Source organism: Acipenser ruthenus, chromosome 14 (genome assembly GCF_902713425.1).
Source record: "Acipenser ruthenus chromosome 14, fAciRut3.2 maternal haplotype, whole genome shotgun sequence".
In the NCBI taxonomy this organism is placed as follows: domain Eukaryota; kingdom Metazoa; phylum Chordata; class Actinopteri; order Acipenseriformes; family Acipenseridae; genus Acipenser; species Acipenser ruthenus.
This window is the reverse complement of record NC_081202.1, coordinates 6,969,850-6,988,286: the sequence shown is the minus strand read 5'-3', so window position 1 is coordinate 6,988,286 and position 18,437 is coordinate 6,969,850. Positions and strand designations below refer to the sequence as shown.

The 18,437-nt window shown below is 37.9% G+C and overlaps 2 protein-coding genes across 2 annotated transcripts; both read right to left on the bottom strand.

Annotated features, from left to right (window-relative positions):
- Nucleotides 1–460: 460 nt before the first annotated feature.
- Nucleotides 461–4,183, bottom strand: LOC117419709 (fibroblast growth factor 23). Its single transcript, XM_034926312.2, has 3 exons — nucleotides 3,610–4,183; nucleotides 3,006–3,109; nucleotides 461–2,205 (listed from the first exon to the last, which is right to left on the bottom strand). The coding sequence occupies exons 1-3, from the start codon at nucleotides 3,818–3,820 to the stop codon at nucleotides 1,777–1,779; spliced, it is 744 nt and encodes a 247-aa protein (XP_034782203.1). The 5' UTR covers nucleotides 3,821–4,183; the 3' UTR covers nucleotides 461–1,776.
- Nucleotides 4,184–10,139: 5,956 nt separating this feature from the next.
- LOC117419425 (fibroblast growth factor 4B-like) lies at nucleotides 10,140–18,421 on the bottom strand. The gene is made up of 3 exons (XM_034032157.3): nucleotides 15,031–18,421; nucleotides 14,294–14,397; nucleotides 10,140–12,696 (listed from the first exon to the last, which is right to left on the bottom strand). The coding sequence occupies exons 1-3, from the start codon at nucleotides 15,368–15,370 to the stop codon at nucleotides 12,520–12,522; spliced, it is 621 nt and encodes a 206-aa protein (XP_033888048.1). The 5' UTR covers nucleotides 15,371–18,421; the 3' UTR covers nucleotides 10,140–12,519.
- Nucleotides 18,422–18,437: the final 16 nt, after the last annotated feature.

The window sequence follows — 18,437 nt, the reverse complement described above, 5'->3', positions numbered from 1 at the left end:
TCGAGAAATGTTTCAAATGGATTACAGTTCTTTTTCAGGGGACCACCAAATGCTTCAGGAGTCTTGGTGCTTCAGGAGTCCCTCAGCCCTGATTACTGGCTTGGCTTGGAGGTCATTTTTGCTTTTATAATGTGTTTGTGATCCTGTGCTCCTAGAACATCTTACCCGGTAAAAGTTCAATAATATATAGATGATTACATTTGTAAACATGCAGGTAAAAATACAAAATTGTGAAAGAACTCTCAGTAAAATTAAAAAAAAAAATGCAATACGCTGAAAACAAAACACTACCACAAAACTCTTAAAAACTACATTTGTTTTTTATTCAGAAAGGTATACAAAAGCAAAACATGATATCTAACATTATTTAAAACGACACCATGAAGTATCAATATAAATATCATAAATATAAGGAATACAAGTAGACATTTAAATAAATAAATAAATAGCACATTTTCTTTGCTGGTGGTGTCCAACACCTATGTAATACAAGTCCTATTTTTTTTCTAAGGCTTGCCACAATAAAACACTAAGAACATTGGTACCCAAGATAAAGTTGCCCAGCAATTTTGATCATGTCATTCCACGGAAAACCACCAGAGAGCTGAATTTCATTAGATGAGCATGCATATGAGAAAACTTTATATTATTGTCCATATTTCTGGTTTGCTTATTTTTTTCCTTCAGCACAAAATTGTCATCACTTTTTCCAAATTGAAAAAAAAGGCCCGGTAATGTAACTAGAACAAATAAATTGAAGTCTTCCACTTTGCTTATTCTTGTTTACAGTGTAACGTTTCCATTTTGTATTTGCTTGGATAATATATGGCGCAATTTTTTTGCACTTTTTTCAGTATGGTATAAAATAATATGCTCCCAGTATTGTTTTAAATAATCAGATTAATTTGAGCATAAAAAATACCATACCAAATATTGCCATAGTCCTTTAGAGCTGAATTTGTCAGGGATGCACTATACAGTACCACTTGTATACTTCCATATATGACAGTAATTTGGTAGTACTGTACCAACAAATTTTGGAACAATGAATTAGGAAGTCCTAATTCACAAAACATGCTGATTTATTTAATGTTTTGGATTAATTAAATGCGTTCGTTAAGCTTTTCTAGACTGTACATGGTTTTCTTTAACAACAGTCCAAGTAAACTTTAAAAAGATATGAATGTGCTGTGAATATGGTCCGCTGTCCGCAGTATAGCACATGCATGTGTATTTGCAGAGCGTTCTTATATTCTATAAAACACTGAACTGAACTGCAAGCAAAGGTGCGTTGCAAGTCTGAGCTGGGGGCGTGTGTCTTACTTAAAGTGGCATGTATCCTTCAAGAGGCAACTTGAGAACACTACATAAGAATATTACCAGTAACATTAAATAAGTACATTTCATGTTAAACAGATACCATAATAGTTCTTATTATTCTTGTAAAATCGGATTTATCTTTGTAGGCCTAAAATGGTCCTAAACATTCTTTGCAACGGAATAGCAGAGCTTTGTTTGAAGGAACTGCTGTTCATGTCGTCTACCCCACCTCCACCCCTGAAAGCTGAAACTTTCCAAAATGAAGAACTTTAATTCTCCAAATCTTTGGACTCTATAAGCCAGAAACAACTCCCTACCAGCTCTGAGAAGCTCTGCATAATACCCTAGTACTAAACAATTGGTTTTGCAGACCACTGTATGATGTCACGAAGTACCCCCACCCCCCACACTCTTACGATATATCTAATTTTGTAAAAGGCTAGCCCCTCTGGTCTATTATCTCACTGAGTAGCGGGGGCTGCTATTGGTTTTATGATCTAGCAGTCTCCAAGGATCATCGGGGTCCACCTCATCGTGGTACGTTGATCTTGTGCGCTCTCTGGACAGGGCTGGGACTTCCCTGGAGGCCTGGGTTTCCACAGAGTCCTCTCCCGTGGCAGGTTGGCTGTTGGCGGTAAACATCCCGAAGGGGTCTGAAGGGTCCACATGGATACTGGTGCTCCGCCTGCGCACAAAATGTTCTAGTTCGACTGTGTTCACCAGAGATATGAACTGGGAATAAGGAGGCAGGTTCCCGCCAGGAATGTAGGTGTGAGCCCTGCCACCAAGGTTGAGCACCAGGTTGCTCTTAGATGAATGATACACGTCGTATCCGTTTTCCAAGCGCTCGTGCTGGAACAAGCAGTACTCTATGTTGAAGACAGCCTGCAAAGAGAGAAAAATATATATTATGTAATATAATTGCAATACTAAATAACATATTCAGCTCTTGTTTCTAGATTGGACTTGTTTGGCAGATAAAGTGAAATTACATTTAAATAACCAGGCAATAGTAATGAATATTATAGCATATTATATAAGTGAAGCATTGACATTATTACTAACTATGCATTCACTGGGCAACAGTGTGGAGTAGTGGTTAGGGCTCTGGACTTTTGACCGGAGAGTCGTGGGTTCAATCCCAGGTAGGGGACACTGCTGCTGTACCCTTGAGCAAGGTACTTTACCTAGATTGCTCCAGTTAAAACCCAACTGTATAAATGGGTAATTGTATTTAAAAATAATGCGATATCTTGTAACAATTGTAAGTCGCCCTGGATATGGGTGTCTGCTAAGAAATAAATAATAATAATAACACACAGTATTACTGTTGTATTATTTAGTATGTCTGACTAATCTTTTATTTGTTTTGCTGTTGATGTTGTTGTTTAGGTGTGTTTGAAATTCCAAATATTTTTCAGATCCAAAAAAAAAGGATTTTAGAATTAAGATGCAAGGATGCCGTTTACACAGTGCTAGTCTACAGTACAACATGCTGGGAGCTATCGGGATTGAGAACTTCAGCTACCAAATATCGTGGGAGTAGTGAAAAACAGCTCTAGAACTATCGAGGTATGTTTGCACCATGTGTCTTACTCATTAAAAACAATGTGCTGTACAAAGAGAAGGAAGGAAGGAAATGCTACAATCTGTGATGGTGACGAAAGGGAAAATCATATACTTACTGAGCTAAAAGCCTTTCCGTTTGCATCCATACACAGGTAGCGTTCGCTCTTCACACCCATGATCGCCACAAGACCGATTCCATCTGACTTTAATAGCATTGCACCTTGAAAGACATGAAAGTAAGTTAATAACATACTTTATTTACCCCTGTGCACGTACACGTGCTGTATTTATCAATGTCTCTAGACTGCGCTATACTCTACCATGCGCTATGGGAAAGTGTATAAAGCATGGTCAAATAACATGGAATGAGTATGCAACAGGGAGAAAAAAAACCATGGTAAATGCACGGTAAACTGAATAAAATAATGATGCGGTGTCCTTGGTTTTGCTAATTTGTGCCACATTTGTCTTTTGGTTGTTCAATAGAAAAATATTTATACAATCTATTAAAATAATATCTCTGATATCTTAACACGTTTTTTTGGCAACGTATAATAAATACATTGTTAACGATATAGCTATATAGTAAAATAATTAGAATAGGCTATAGAATACGTCCTGTATTCATTTGCTGCAGAATTCCAAAAAGGAACCTAAACTTTGCTGCTGCGAAAAATTTGAATAGTGTAGGCAAATAAAAACGGTCAGAATCTAACTTACTGCTGGGAGTCTGGATAGGTGTTCTGTCCACTTGCCCGTCCGGGTTGATAGCCAAGTGAACGCTTCTCTTGTCTGAAGAAGTGTACAGGTGCACCAGTCTCTTCGGGTCCCCCCAGGTGGGATTCAGCAGTGGAGAGGGGATGGGGAAAGTACTTCCAATCTGAAAACCGCGCAACACAGCCAGGAAAAGAATAAGGAGTATCGAGTGCATGTTCAAGCAAGTTGGAGAGGTTCTAATTAAATGCCACAAACTGTCTGTCCCAATAAAATGCCCAACGTTGTATCTGCCGCTGTATCCTACACAGGGGGGGAGCGCTCTGATGCCTTCAGGTTTTGGTAGCGGCTATTTAAAGGCTCCTTGTCCACATCCTCTGCAGTAATCGCACCCCCTTGTACAGCTGTTGAGATCCCCTAGGGGCAGCGAGAGAGGAAGGAGGCAACCACTCTGACCAGTGCCTGTTTACCTGGTATATGGCGTATGATCCAATCACTCTCTCGCATTTCTCTGGGGGCGCTTTGTTGAGTAATCATTTCTCCCACACAAAACCAATGGGCTATGTGTCCTCACGTGGAGTGTTTTACGCGTAACGCTACTTTACTTTTATATAGTATTTCTTTTTATTCTATGGTTCAAGGTATATCAACCCAATCTAGAATTTTGCAAAAGATTTTACCAAAAGAAAGTTGTCAGTTTAGGCTTGAAGCCTCATAAATGTGCGCAGTTATTCTTTATTTTTGTAACAGCCATCTCGCTGCTTTTTGCCTATTTAGCACTGCCATTTATCTCGTTCCGCGACTAGTCGAGGAAAATCCAATGAAGAACCACAGAATTATTATTCTTATGATTATGTTTAAATTAAATAATTATCTTTTTTTTTATGAAAGATTGTATTATGTTATAAAATTACTAAGAAATGACTTAATAGGCTACTTCAAAGCCATTGTCTCGTTTGTGGGTTATACAATCTTTGCACAGTTTTGTTTTGTGTTTTTGGACGTTGTTTTTATAGTTAGGCACATAAAAATCCTCTATGATATGCCATTCCTGCTTTAACAGGAAGAACGTTAGAATAGTCGAGTAATGCCTTTTGTCTTTACGTGATGTTGAAGGGAAAGACGTCATAGCGAGTGACTTTTTAAAAAAAAAAAAAATTAGATGGGAATACGTCACGTTTAACCTTTATCAATAGGCTCTTTCAATGTATTGATCACAATAGAAAACTAAAGGAAATGCTTGCAATTAAAATACTTCCAGTTGCCGGAGTTCAATCCATAGGCAGGTCTTCCAAGTGCAATTTACGTTGATCAGTGTAGAATTGGTAACATTACAGATTTCCTTTTTTACTTTGTCATCGGTTTACTGTTTGTATGTAGTTATCTGTCATTATTTCAAATATATGCAGTACTATGCCATTCTATGTCATAATTTCAATATATTGTGGATGTGTAGCCATGTAATTAGAAACACCTGCCACCGGTACAGCAACTTTATGGAAACTGGCAGTGCTTCTCACTATGTAACACAATTTTTGTTCCTGGGTAGTAAGTGTTATTTCCTAATTGCTTATGCCTCAAAAGTATAGAAAATGGCTATTATTCCCCACAAACTTTGCTTTTGTGACCAGGACAGTGATATTTTGAAATTTACCTATTTCCAATGAGAAAACGGGCACATTTGTGTCTTTTCGTTCACATAAAGTCAGAAAAAAAACAACATATGAATCCAAATTAACATGTATTTATACTAAAGTAATACAAAAATTAATACAAAAGATTTAGAAGTGAGTAGTTTTTCGAGATTTATGATTATACTGTAAATCACTTTCACGAATCAGCCCCCAAATGTAGTCTCCCATCATGTTTTCGTTATACTGTCCTTGGTAGCGGCGTTCAAAGTCCAGTATATCCTGGTGGAAGCGCTCGCCTTGCTCCTCAGAGTACGCTCCCATGTTCTCCTTGAATTTATCAAGATGAGCATCAAGGATATGGACTTTGAGGGACATCCTACAGCCCATTGTGCCGTAGTTCTTCACCAGAGTCTCAACCAGCTCCACATAGTTTTCGGCCTTGTGATTGCCCAGGAAGCCCCGAACCACTGCGACAAAGCTGTTCCAAGCCGCTTTCTCCTTACTAGTGAGCTTCTTGGGGAATTCATTGCACTCCAGGATCTTCTTTATCTGTGGTCCGACGAAGACACCGGCTTTGATCTTTGCCTCAGACAGCTTAGGGAAGAAGTCTTGAAGGTACTTGAAGGCTGCCGCCTCCTTATCTAGAGCTCTGACAAATTGTTTCATAAGACCCAATTTGATGTGCAGTGGTGGCATCAGCACCTTCCGGGGGTCCACCAGTGGCTCCCACTTGACGTTGTTCCTCCCCACAGAGAACTCGGTCCGCTGTGGCCCTTCCCGCCTGTGGTAGTGCACCTTGGTGTCCCTGCTGTCCCAAAGGCAAAGATAGTAGGGAAACTTGCTAAAACCGCCTTGGAGACCCATCAGGAATGTCACCATTTTGAAGTCTCCTATGACCTCCCAGCCATACTCATCATACTTCAAGGCGTCCAGCAAGGTCTTGATGCTGTTGTAATCCTCTTTGAGGTGCACCGAGTGAGCCAGGGGAAGAGATGGGTACTTGTTACCATTATGGAGCAGCACAGCTTTGAGGCTCCTGGATGAGCTGTCAATGAAGAGGCGCCACTCATTCTGGTTACAGGCGATTCCGATTGCCTCGAACAGACTGGTCACATTGTGGCAGAAGCAGAGCCCATCTTGACGGGTGAAGAAGCTGGAAAAAGGTTGGTGACGCTTCCTCTGATCTTTGACTTGCACACTTTCATCCAAGAAGTTCCACTGCTTGAGCCTAGACGTCAAAAGCTTGGCATTGGACTTGGTGAGACCAAGATCTCTAATCAAGTCGTTGAGGTCTTTTTGGTTGGGGTAGTATGGGTTTCTCTCCTCAGCTCCACCTCTGAAATTGTCATCTGGATCTACAACGTCTTCCTCGCTCTCTGACTTGCTGCTCTCTTCTAAAGACGGCTGCTCTCTCTCCGTAGGAGTGGGTACAGGGAGCTCATGGCAGTGTGGCACCGGGGCGATGGATGAAGGAAGGTCCAGATATGTGATAGCAGGTGCATTCTTGCCAGTCCGACGTTTGGAAGGGTCCACCATGCAGAAGTAGCAGTTGCTTGAGTGGTCAGTGGGTTCCCGCCAAATTTTTGGGATAGCGAACTTCATGGCTCTCTTTTCCCCTCTGTACCATCCTACAAAAATACATTTATTTCACCCATGACTAATGTGTAAGAGATTCTCACAACATTTTTCATATATGATATATTTTTTCAATAACATTGAAAATTGTAAAACATTTTAAAATTAAAAACTTTTACAATTTTAAAAATTTTAACAAATTTTATAACATAAAATTCCGAACAACAATTGTCCATCTTACCTTCCAGAGTTTTTTTTGCAGTGCTCGCAGGTGAAATGAGGTGCCCAGGGTTTGTCTTGATCCCCGACAGGCATGCCGAAATATGCCTTGTAGGCCTCACACATCTTAGCAGATGCTTCCACGGAGTACTTTTTCACTCTTGTCTTGATAAATTGGCCGCAGACATAGCAAAATGCGTCTGCCGGATGCTTGCAGCCTCTTGATGCTATCTCAGAAAAATGCAGATATGTATCCACTTAGGCAGCTGGAACTAAACTGAACTGGTGTGCTTAAGGCCCCTGTATTTATACTACTATTTATATTACTGGAAAGTTCTAGAAAGTTCTAGAAGTTACTCCAAGTTTACTCAGCACTGAATCTATCTGGAATGTTCTGGAAAATAGGTAAATTTTAAAATATCACTGTCCTGGTCACAAAAGCAAAGTTTGTGGGGAATAATAGCCATTTTCTATACTTTTGAGGCATAAGCAATTAGGAAATAACACTTACTACCCAGGAACAAAAAAATAAATAAATAAATTGTTACACGGTGAATCGTATTGGCCCTGTCTCGGATCAGAATTCCGAACTGAGGAATACCAGTTGCCATATTCATGTTTGTCCAGCAGAGAGCACTAGTGGACCTTCATTAATCAAATTCAATGACATTTTTGCTGATTTAGTGATTTTCAGAGTAGATAATCAGGCAGATTATGAATTTATGGTGAGGGAATTACAGAAGCACATCCACGTGTGAGCCACATTTGTTGTATGCAGTATTTCTTACTGAAGAATTGTTTACATCCATTTGGGGCACAGTGTTGTAGGGTGACGGGATATGGTTAAACCCAGATGTACCAGCTTTACTGGGAGAAGAGATGTTTGAGAATCCGTTTTACGCCACAAGGGGGAATTAAACTACTGTTTTATAAGGTCACCATGATGTGGATTATTTATATTCAAGGTTATGCGTTTCAAATCCAACAGTGCAGGTGTGTCAGCGTGTTTCTCTCTGTAAAAGAGGGCTTTATTTTAATGCAGTAAACGCTGTTTAAATAAATTCAGTAGATTCCCGGTTCTTTACATCAAGCAGGTTTTTAGTTATTTAAAGTGTTACAGAGCACCCTGCAAAGTTTATAAGTAACGCATCACGCTGTGTCCCATGTTGTCTGAATTGCACCATTACTTTTCGAAAAATATTGTCAACTCTTTTCAAATTTTTCATCACACGTTATGGGTCATCATGTGTGAATCAGCTGGCAATACATTTATCAATATTTACTCGAGAGCGTTCACCAGGAGAAAAAAACAAAAAAAAACTTATTCCAAGGATCGCAGTGAATCCATATCAACCATCGTGTCAACACATCAGCGTTGTTGCAGGAGAGAATCTTTCTCCTGGCGAACGTTCCTCAGTAAAAACTGAAAAAGGTTATACCATAATTTATTTACCTATGGTGTGTGACTAAAAAATATCAGAACTGAGGAATATGTACAAACAAAGTGTGATAGGAACAACACGATACAGCAAAGCTAAGGTGTCTTTTAAACACAGCACGGGGTTTCTGCAACACTTTAGATGGAGTGGTATAAAAATAAAAAATAATAATTCATACAAAAAAAACTTTTACATTTTATTTCAGGAATACATTAAACTGCTGTGCACAGCACATAAGTAAAAAAATAAAAGGAAAACATTTTTTATTTTATTTTTTAGAAACAAATGATTGGATAATTCTGTGTTTACTACAAATTTACAATCATAATTACAAATTAGTACTAATGCAGAAAGTGAGGTATATCTTAGCAACAAACAAAAAAAAAAGTACATTTGAAATCGCACACTTTCACTGTGCAGGAATATAACACACAAATGAGGTATACAAAGGCTGCTCTGGATTGCACAGGACCCTCCTTGCTTGAAGCAATAGCATGCACAAGATATTTATTCAGGAATAATCCCTAGGGGCCTAACAAATCAAGTTGAAAGGTTTCCTGGTGATAACAATACAGCTTTAGCAGTTCATTCAGTCTTTAGAATTGAATTGTGGAAATTCAATAATTGTTTTCTCATGACCTTTAATGGCAATGCAGTGATTTTGTACAAAGGGGCAATAGTAGCAGACAAGCAGCTTCAGTGGTATCACATTTTCAGATTTTCACATACCAATGAAATCAAGTACCAATGGACCACTGTACAATATTAGCTCAAATCCATTGTGTTGCCATTGCTGGTAATACTGTAGTGTGCTTACTGTTCTGCTAAGGTTTCGTCAGGGTAATACACTGGTTCTTCTCTGCAAGGGAATAGTCTTTCAGCAAGGGTAGGTTTTTAAATTTCAGCATCATTTGTTCGAGTCTTTAATGGTGTGGTATAATGTGATGACGAAACAGAAGCTAAAAACCTTTATGCAAATCTCCAGTTCCAAAGCTACGTATTCTGGCGCTCTGTGAATCATACTTTGCTTGAGTGCCATCAATTTGGACATTAAGAACTAAAATGATTGGTATTTAAAAAACTGTAAAAGCCAGTAGGAAGAATCTACGTACACAAAAAGTTATTTAATTAAAGAAAACAGACTAAAAATAGACTTGTACCTTTGTAAAAAGGGCCCGGAGTTTTGTAAACATATTTGCAATTGTAAAACAATCTCAATTAAATCTTACCTAATATGTATTGCCATTCTGTAGGTCTTACATTTTCCTCTATTAAATTCTGCACACATTTTGGTAAAGGTGAATTTGATTTTTAATAGTAACTTATTTGCAGCTGTTAGTGTAAAACAGTTATCAAATGCTCCTTGCAGGTACATCAATGCTACACTTCTGGTCAACACTGAAAACACATCAGTTATAGCAAAAGCAGTGATTGCTACTCAAAGGCGAGCCATTGTGTCTTGCTTCTGAGGGTCTGAGTTCTCAGGAAGAGTCATTGTCTAAAAATACCCAAAACATTCTGAATTGTTTTTCCTACAAGGACCCAAACTCCCACAAGCAACTCACTTACGTTTGTTAATGGTAATATATATATATATATATATATATATATATATATATATATATATATATATATATATATATATATATATATATATATATTACCATTATCAAACCCACCTGGCTGTTTACATAGCAGTCATTCAGCCTCTTAAACTTCACAATACATCATCTCACATTCAGCATGCTATCATTTCTGCACCACCTACACAAATCCGCATGTTCCCTTATCGCTTTACCCTAAATCATTATTATCTCACAACTAGTTGCATGGGCACACATTGTTTTGAGAAAATGCCGTTAATCCTTTGGTTTTGTGTATAGTTTTTATCACGCATAGTTTAACAGCAGCAAACACTTATCGGGCATTACCTTGGTAGCTGACCTTGTATTGCCCTCCAATCGTAGTTCTGTTGCTTAATCACGTATGTAACATGTTTTTTTTTGCTGTTTCTGTAAACATGGTGTTCATACAGTAGAAGCAAAAAAACCCTCATAATACAACAATCTATAGCAACACTTGTCCACACAACTCATTCCACACTCCATCTATTTGAACCCACAACATTATTACTATAGAAATAAACAGCACTAGTAATACTTTTGTATAATCCAGCTGTTAAAACTCCTGGGTTTATCCCATTTGTCCATTGACTTATATATATATATATATATATATATATATATATATATATATATATAGTCACATTGAACTGACATAATTAAATGGTGATTGGGCGCAAGTTACAGTAAAAAGCTACTATTTCAAAATTACAATACGTATTCCTTAAACAATGTCTACCTGCTCTTGGCACACGCATTGCTAAAGAAGGCACTCCAGGTAACATTTGGTGATTAATAAAACATGTTCATGCAGGAGCTTCAACTGCTTCCTACTAAAAGTGCTTAAGCTACTCATGTTTAAATGTCAAGACATCAGGGCCCTATTTTAAAGCAATAAATCATTTTACCAAAATAAACCCATCAACAAACTCCTAGGAACTGTAATTCGACTGCACCGTCTTGTAAATAGCAGTTATTGTTTTTATTGCACTTGTTGTATTCCTCTGAGGAAATCTACCTTTGCTTTAGAGCGTGCTCTGAAATAGGGCCACAGGTAGCAATGTGTTTGCCCTACAAGCTTGCACAGGCTTCAGTCATCAATTCAGACACTGCAGTGCCTAGTAATCTTACATTTGGAACCAGAAGTGCTAATGCTCTACCAAAGAACACATTTCATAACCTTGTACTACAAATGGTTTCAATGGGGCGAGCTGCAGGAATTTAAAGGCTCCAATCGACAGACATTTTATAGGGACTTCTTAGGTATTTGGGAAGGAGCCTATATCCCTGCATCATTGGCATTCCTACAGGGTTATAAAAACAATATGTTGTACATATGTTGTCCCATAAGTCTTTTCTAGATTTTTTGAGTAACAAAATGACATCTATTTCAAGGTAAAGCAAAGAGCAGCCTTTGCATGTAATTATACACTATAAAAGTAATGCATACGTGCATATTTAACCCTGTGAGGACAGTTTGTTTATATTTCATGCTATTATTCCCTGCAAGACCCCTTGCATCTTAGGCTTCTGATTTATTAATGGATATATCTTGGGAAGTGCTTGGCTGAATTTGGTGGAACTTTGCATAGGTGAATGTGTAACTCATGTGTAGCTCGTAGTCTGAGCTATGAAAGCTATATCTTGGGAACCACTTTAACTGTTTTAATAAAACCATGAATAGGATTTTGCTATGATATGCTGGATCACAGTGACCAATGCTTTCATGGAATCGAGACCTGTAATATGTTATTCATATCCTTGACAAGGGGGGTGTATATTCCTTTCATTTGCTATTCTGTTGTTCCAGTTTACTGTATTGCAGTGTTTGCCCATCATCTCTACTTTTGCATTGTTAAAAACCTAAGAAATAGATGATGTATCAGGCTACTTTCTATGGAACTTTGCTTTGCTGCTGCAGTATTAAAATGCACTTTTAAAGACAGCCTGCGGTTTCTGCACAGTCAATGAAGCCAGATCCAAAAGGAATCTGACCGGGGCACTTCCCTGTGGTATGGGAAGAAAACCGAGTCTTCTTAAATGACTAGACATAAATGGACGTTCCATTCATCGTATCTTCATGAATCCTTGTAAGTCAGAAGGGTACTATTTGAGGTAATAAAAAGTATCCATTGCACTTCTAAAAGCTAAGGATAGTTGTCATCCTTGTGACAGGGTTAAATCTCATGGTGAGCACACATATAGAAAGTGAAGAGACCAACGTTAAGTCCCTTAGGTATTAATAATAATATTAACATACAATAAGCAGCAAAATATGGCATATACAAAGTCTAATACCAATTGAACTAACCAAATATACATATATAAATGACAAAATAAATACTATGAATATATACTATTTGTTTTACCTGGGAGAATATAACATGTGCAAGTTATGGAAAATCAAATTGCTGATGGCTTCTTTCTTCATATTCTTGGAAGAAAGTGTGTCACTGTCTTGGAAGGCGAGGCTTTACTTCCTTTCTTGACTCTCCCATGCTTGCTGAGTGCAATGTAGGAGCCGCTGTAGGCTGAGGACTCGTATGCATTGTAATTGTTGGGAAGCAGGGACTCCCTGAACTTGCACTCCTCATGAAAAACAGCCTAAATAAAAAGAATCAGGGTGAACAATACAAGCACTGCATCTCATTGAAATGTTAGCCTTTTAAAGCAAGGTTCCTTTTAGTTTTACTGATGGACTCATTTACGGAGTAGATGTTGGGTGTCAATAAAGAATTTCTGCTATGTACATCGGAGGCTGTGTGGTCTGGTGTTTAAAGAAAAGGGCTTGTAACCAGGAGGTTCCTGTTCAAATCCTGGCTCACTCACTGTGTGATCTTGAGCAAATCACTTAACCTCTGTAAGTTGCCTTGGATAAAGGTGTCTGCTAAATAAACAAATAATAATACTATACTTCAACCTATACAAGTATAGCCTTTTAATAATGTATCTGCAACTGCAATTTCTTTTTCATCTGTATAGTTGAAACAGGGGATCAGTTACATTTTAGCAAGGCATTAATGATCTTTGTGTAGTAGAGGGACACATATAAAGTACTGTAGCATGCTAAGTTAATGTCTGGGACATCCATTTTGCCATTTTTAGGGGGGTTCTGTTGAGAAAAGGGATGAGGGCTTCTTTTAAAAAAAAAACTTTAGAGATTTGTTATTGGCTAACAAAGTGTCAGCACAGATGACAGGTGGTGCCTTTCTGTCACCATCTCCAATAATAAACCACTTCTCTTCTAACAAAGGCCCATGCCACCTGTTTAAGTAATGTATTGGCTGACCCGTCATCCGGTTTTAAGCTAGGTCATATGGATATATTTAATCCTCTGCTGAGTTTTTAAAGCATCCCAACATCGTCATTAACAGCTTCTTTTGAATAGCACACCCATGAGATGCTGTTTTACAACAACAGGGTTATTGTCTAGGTCTGACACAACAACAGCAGTTTTTTATTTAAAAAATAATAAACAGCTCCTTAAGTTGAAAAACAAAAATACAAACACAGTTAAGGCCTGACTTTAAAGAGAGAACAATATTTTATAAAGGGGGAGGGATGGGACTCAACAATATTATCTAAATAGTAAGAGTTAAATAATTCGAATTATTTATTGTTGTCTTTATAACTTTTTATTTCTTTCAGAAAAAAATGGAGGAAAGCTTTTCAGTTGCTCGATATATATATATATATATATATATATATATATATATATATATATATATATATACATATACATAAACAACAGGGGTGACATTAAACGTTAAATGTGTATTGCAAACGTAACAATTTGCATATCACATTTGGTCCCGATTTTTAAATTACATATTTATAATTTTAAGGCAGTTTGTGTGAACTCTGTAGATTTCGAGAAGTTGCCTTGCGAAAAAATTGAAAAAAAATATACGCATTATAAAATAGATACATGGATAGGAAACTTAACATGGTACAATTATGCACACGGTCCCTAAAAACAAACAAACAAACAAACAAAAAAAATTCATGATCAAAGTTCCATTCAAGAAATCTGTTTCAAAGATGTTCCAAAAATGACCAGGATCCCAAATTCTCTAGACGTCCCTATTCTAATTACGATACACGCCCACCGCCTTTCTTGCAAGTTGTAAATAAATGTCACTTAAAATGCAGGATATGTGGATAAATTGCATATATCATTGAAGTATTGTAGACTACCTACCGTTCCATATAACCGTCCTTTGGTGTTCATTGCCACAAACAGCTCACTCTTCACCCCGTACAGGCTAACAACTCCACGCTCTACTGTTGAGATTTCTATTAGACCTAATTAAACAAAACATGACATATTACACAGTGTATATGTTTTATCATTAAAATGTGTTTCTGATAAAGCAGTCAAACATAAGACAGCCCCAACGCACTTATCACTTGCATGTTCCAATCTTTACAATATAATGAAGTACAGTTTCAAATTGTAATGAAGATCCACATTATTATGACAACTCTGCACGGCATGCTTTTTAGAAACAGAAATAAACAATACAGTAAATGCATTAACTCCCACCGTTATTGTTTTATATAGTATATATATAGATAGGTAGATATTAAATAGAACATAAGAAGTAATATTAACTGCCTTCAGAAGCGTTGTGTCTGTAATTTACTTGCTTTGAGACGTGCATTAATTACTACCCCTTTCTAGGCCATTGAAGAAGGCAGTGTAAAAATAAGTTGGCATCTAAATTTGTCCAAGCATTCATGTCATGTTTGAGCGCCTGCAGTTATTTAGCACTGATTTGAAGCTGGGTTTTTAATAGATTTATCTTTGGTTTAGAAGACATCCCTGAAGAGTAAATGTCGTGCAGTAATAAGACTGTGCTGTTCAAGAGGCGCAAGGTTTACAGTGACTGATCAAATTGTGTCATCTATTGCATTCCATTTCTAGATGTAACTCACTGTACTGGTTTTCAGTATGGATTCCGTTTATCCTTCCATCTGGTAGGACCTGAAGGTGAAACCCGATGCCTACATTGCAGTAAAGCCTCCGGACTCTCTTAATCCCCAGTAAATAGTCACTCTCCCAGTTCAGTTCTGAGTTCTCCCCTGAGATCCCAAGAATAGACCGGGAAAACATAGTTTCCCATCTCCTCTCCAACGATGCATCGTTAGTCCTGCTTGGAATTGGATATGATGACACAATCCCCACCACAAACCCCAAGAGAACAATCGCAGAAAACGTCCAGTGAGTGCTGGCCTCGTAGGACATAGTGATGAGCCACCTTTGTGCAATAGCCATCCGGTTCACCTCCTGGGCACGTGGTCCCAATTAATGACCCTAAAAATACCGCCCTTCTTGTTTTGCTTCCTTCAGCATGGCGGCAGCTTATTTTTGGAAGGCAGATCAGGATTTCTGACATGAAACTGAAGCCTGACAGCAGCGTTCCTGAAAATGGAGATCGACCAGCAGAGCTTGAGGTGGCGGTGGTGAAGACCATGTTTTGCAGCTCCGGGCTCTCTCTGAACGGGCAACGCTGGCCTCAGAGTATAAAATCTGAATTATCTTTATACACTGCCAGCTATCTGCACCTTTATGACATCATTCTGACCAGCATCCCACCAAAAGCAAATTTACAACTCAGCAAGAACTGTAGCACTGACCCGCAATGCCAAGTCTTCTGGGAGTTCGGCTGAACAGACGAGATTGGGAATGTGGTCTCATTGGATGGCTTTGTGTGATCAGGGGATGTGATGGGGACCTTGGCAGAGCCCAAATTGGTCTGATGGTCATATGTCTGACAGGCTGCTTCCTTATTTAGAAGGGGTAAAAACAGTGCAGCAGTCAGCAGAGAGCAATGACAGTCATGTAAAGATGTTTCCTGGGCTGTTTATTCAGTAAGTTTACATTAGGATACTTTGTGCATGCAAACATACACTTTGTTTTAAAGCGAATGGTTAACTTGACAACACTTGATGCATAGTTGATGCATAGTTGTGTTCAGGATTTGGGAATCCAGCATGTTTGCGTAAAGTGTTTTGTCCCTTGACAAACCACAGCAGGTACATCATGTTGTGCAACACTCATCTCTGAACCCATTAACTTCCAGATGTTCCCAGTTAAATGAAACAGAGTAGCCTATCTTTACAGCAATGGTGTAGAAACTGATGTAAGTGTTTGAGGAAATGCTCCGTTAATCAAGGGTGTATGTTCATGTGGGAAACATGGGATAAAATTATCTGACGCTGTCATCGTCCTAACCTTATCGATGATGTTTCCTATTGGCTTAGCGCTGCCAATAGGAAACATGATTGCAAACTAAATGCCGCTATCTGATATTTTAATCGATATTTTAGCAATATTACTCTTTGATTCTACAATCGATGACACTTTGTCATAACGCAAACTATGTATTTTGAAATCAAAGATCCCCAAAACAATTTTGCATTATTTTATGCAAAATGGTATTGTGTGTGCAGGTATTCCTGAGAAAAAAACATCTTTCTACTGCATGTCTCTGGGTAAATAGCAGAAAAAAATCACATAATGGACAGATTTTATAAGAAATATTTTCACATGTTCAGTAAGGTATGTTTTCTTTCAACAAGAACAAGCTAAATACAGTAATGATGGCCATGTTAAGTTATGTTAAAAAATACCCCTTTAAGATAGATATCGAAGTTTAGGTACACACAAAATGAAAATGAACACAAAGCAGGTATAATTGCAGAAAATATGAGTATAGCACTATTTTATAATGCTAATAGTAGTCAGTAAAATACAGAAAGCGTTAAAAGAGTTTTCACTTAAGCAGGTAGTCAGTCACCAATGAGTTTTCTTGCCATATTGCACAACCAATTGGAAAGAATATACAAAGAATATATAATTTTCTGAGAGTTCCACCTGTCAGTTTTACTGACACACCGTGTCTATTAAACCACTGGCGTGCAAATTAAAGCAATGAAAGGCAATACAATGACATTCAGGGCTATTCAGGGTGTGTTAACATCAGTGGAAAGGATCATACAATATGTAGACCACTGCCTCGTATATAAGGCCCATTTGTTTACTATTTACACAGCAGTTATGTAATTAATTAATATTTACTCACTGTACTTAGACATGGCCCGTTTTTTTTTTTTTTTTTTAATGTGTTGCCAATAGGCTAGTATATCTCCTTCTGTATGTTGAATTTTTATATGGAAATATAACAATATGTAATTCAATTAAAGAGTCACAGATAGGCCAGTTGTTCCTTAAATAATTTTTTCATGTTCTTCTTGTGGTGCATAGGGTTAGGGTTAGGGTTAGGGTTACTTCCAATTTGATTCGGTGATGAGGTATCAAATAGGAATTACTGGGGACTAAGGACCTTTTTTTTTTTTGCCAATCAGATTGTGAGTAATTTTGTGTGTGAGGAATGAATAATTTGAGAAGTTATTGAATTTTTAGTGACAGCTTCAATTCAGTACCCATAACAATAAAAACACAAGTATCACGTTAGGATCAAGCAAGACCTGCAAAACCCTATAATACAAGTTTTAAGCAATGATTATCCAAGGATAAGAAGTATTTCTTGCATGCTTTGCACAAAACATACAAAACACAAAGCATACTCCATGCAGTTATTTCAAGTTCAAATCTTGTACATTTCTTCATGTCATCTCTTGCGTCATCCACACAAACCCTGGCATTTATTGTGCAAGGCATGCATGAAACCCTTCCCTATTCTTGATTCATCCTTGCAACTTTCAAGTATGGTATTTCATGATTTGCTTGATCCTACCATGATCCTTGCCTTCCCTCTACAACGCCACCCTTACTCAGATCATCGACACAGTTGCCAAGCTTACAACCAGAACAGTGAAGAAACATCGCAACTGCCCATGGTATACCCTCAAACTTTGACTACTTAAGTCTGCCTGCTGCAAGTCTGAGAGCAATGGGAGTCATATGGACTAACAGTTCACAGAGAGATTTGGACCGATCACCTCAGTAGCTACAGGCGTGCGCTCGCTGCTGTCAGAATGAAGTACTTCTCTGAAATCATATCCTGGGAAAAGGTAAACCAAATATTCTCTTCAAAACCATTGATCAAATCCTGCATCCAGCCATTGATAAACCAATCTCCCAATTCATCCTCCTCTCTTACCTGCCATGATTTCTCCTCTTTCTTTTGGAACAAAATGCATTGTTTTTAACTATTTGTATTTAATGTACTATGCCCTGTATTTCACTGTGTTTAATGTATTATGCATTGTTCCTCACTATCTTGTAAAGCACTTTGTGATGGTGGTCCATTATGAAAGGCGCTATATAAAATAAAGATTGATTGATTGATTTTATTGGTATAGTTAGATTCTTCATC

Bases quoted from the DNA above. Each gene is read 5' to 3' on its own strand.
- LOC117419709 (XM_034926312.2), bottom strand. From the start codon at position 3,820: ATGCACTCGATACTCCTTATTCTTTTCCTGGCTGTGTTGCGCGGTTTT. The intron at 3,110-3,609 runs GTAAGTTAGATT...ATGTCTTTCAAG, and splicing joins ACCTATCCAGACTCCCAGCA to GTGCAATGCTATTAAAGTCA. The intron at 2,206-3,005 runs GTAAGTATATGA...CTCTCTTTGCAG, and splicing joins ACGGAAAGGCTTTTAGCTCA to GCTGTCTTCAACATAGAGTA.
- LOC117419425 (XM_034032157.3), bottom strand. From the start codon at position 15,370: ATGGCTATTGCACAAAGGTGGCTCATCACTATGTCCTACGAGGCCAGC. The intron at 14,398-15,030 runs GTGAGTTACATC...TTGTTTAATTAG, and splicing joins CCATACTGAAAACCAGTACA to GTCTAATAGAAATCTCAACA. The intron at 12,697-14,293 runs GTAGGTAGTCTA...CTTTTTATTTAG, and splicing joins AAGGACGGTTATATGGAACG to GCTGTTTTTCATGAGGAGTG.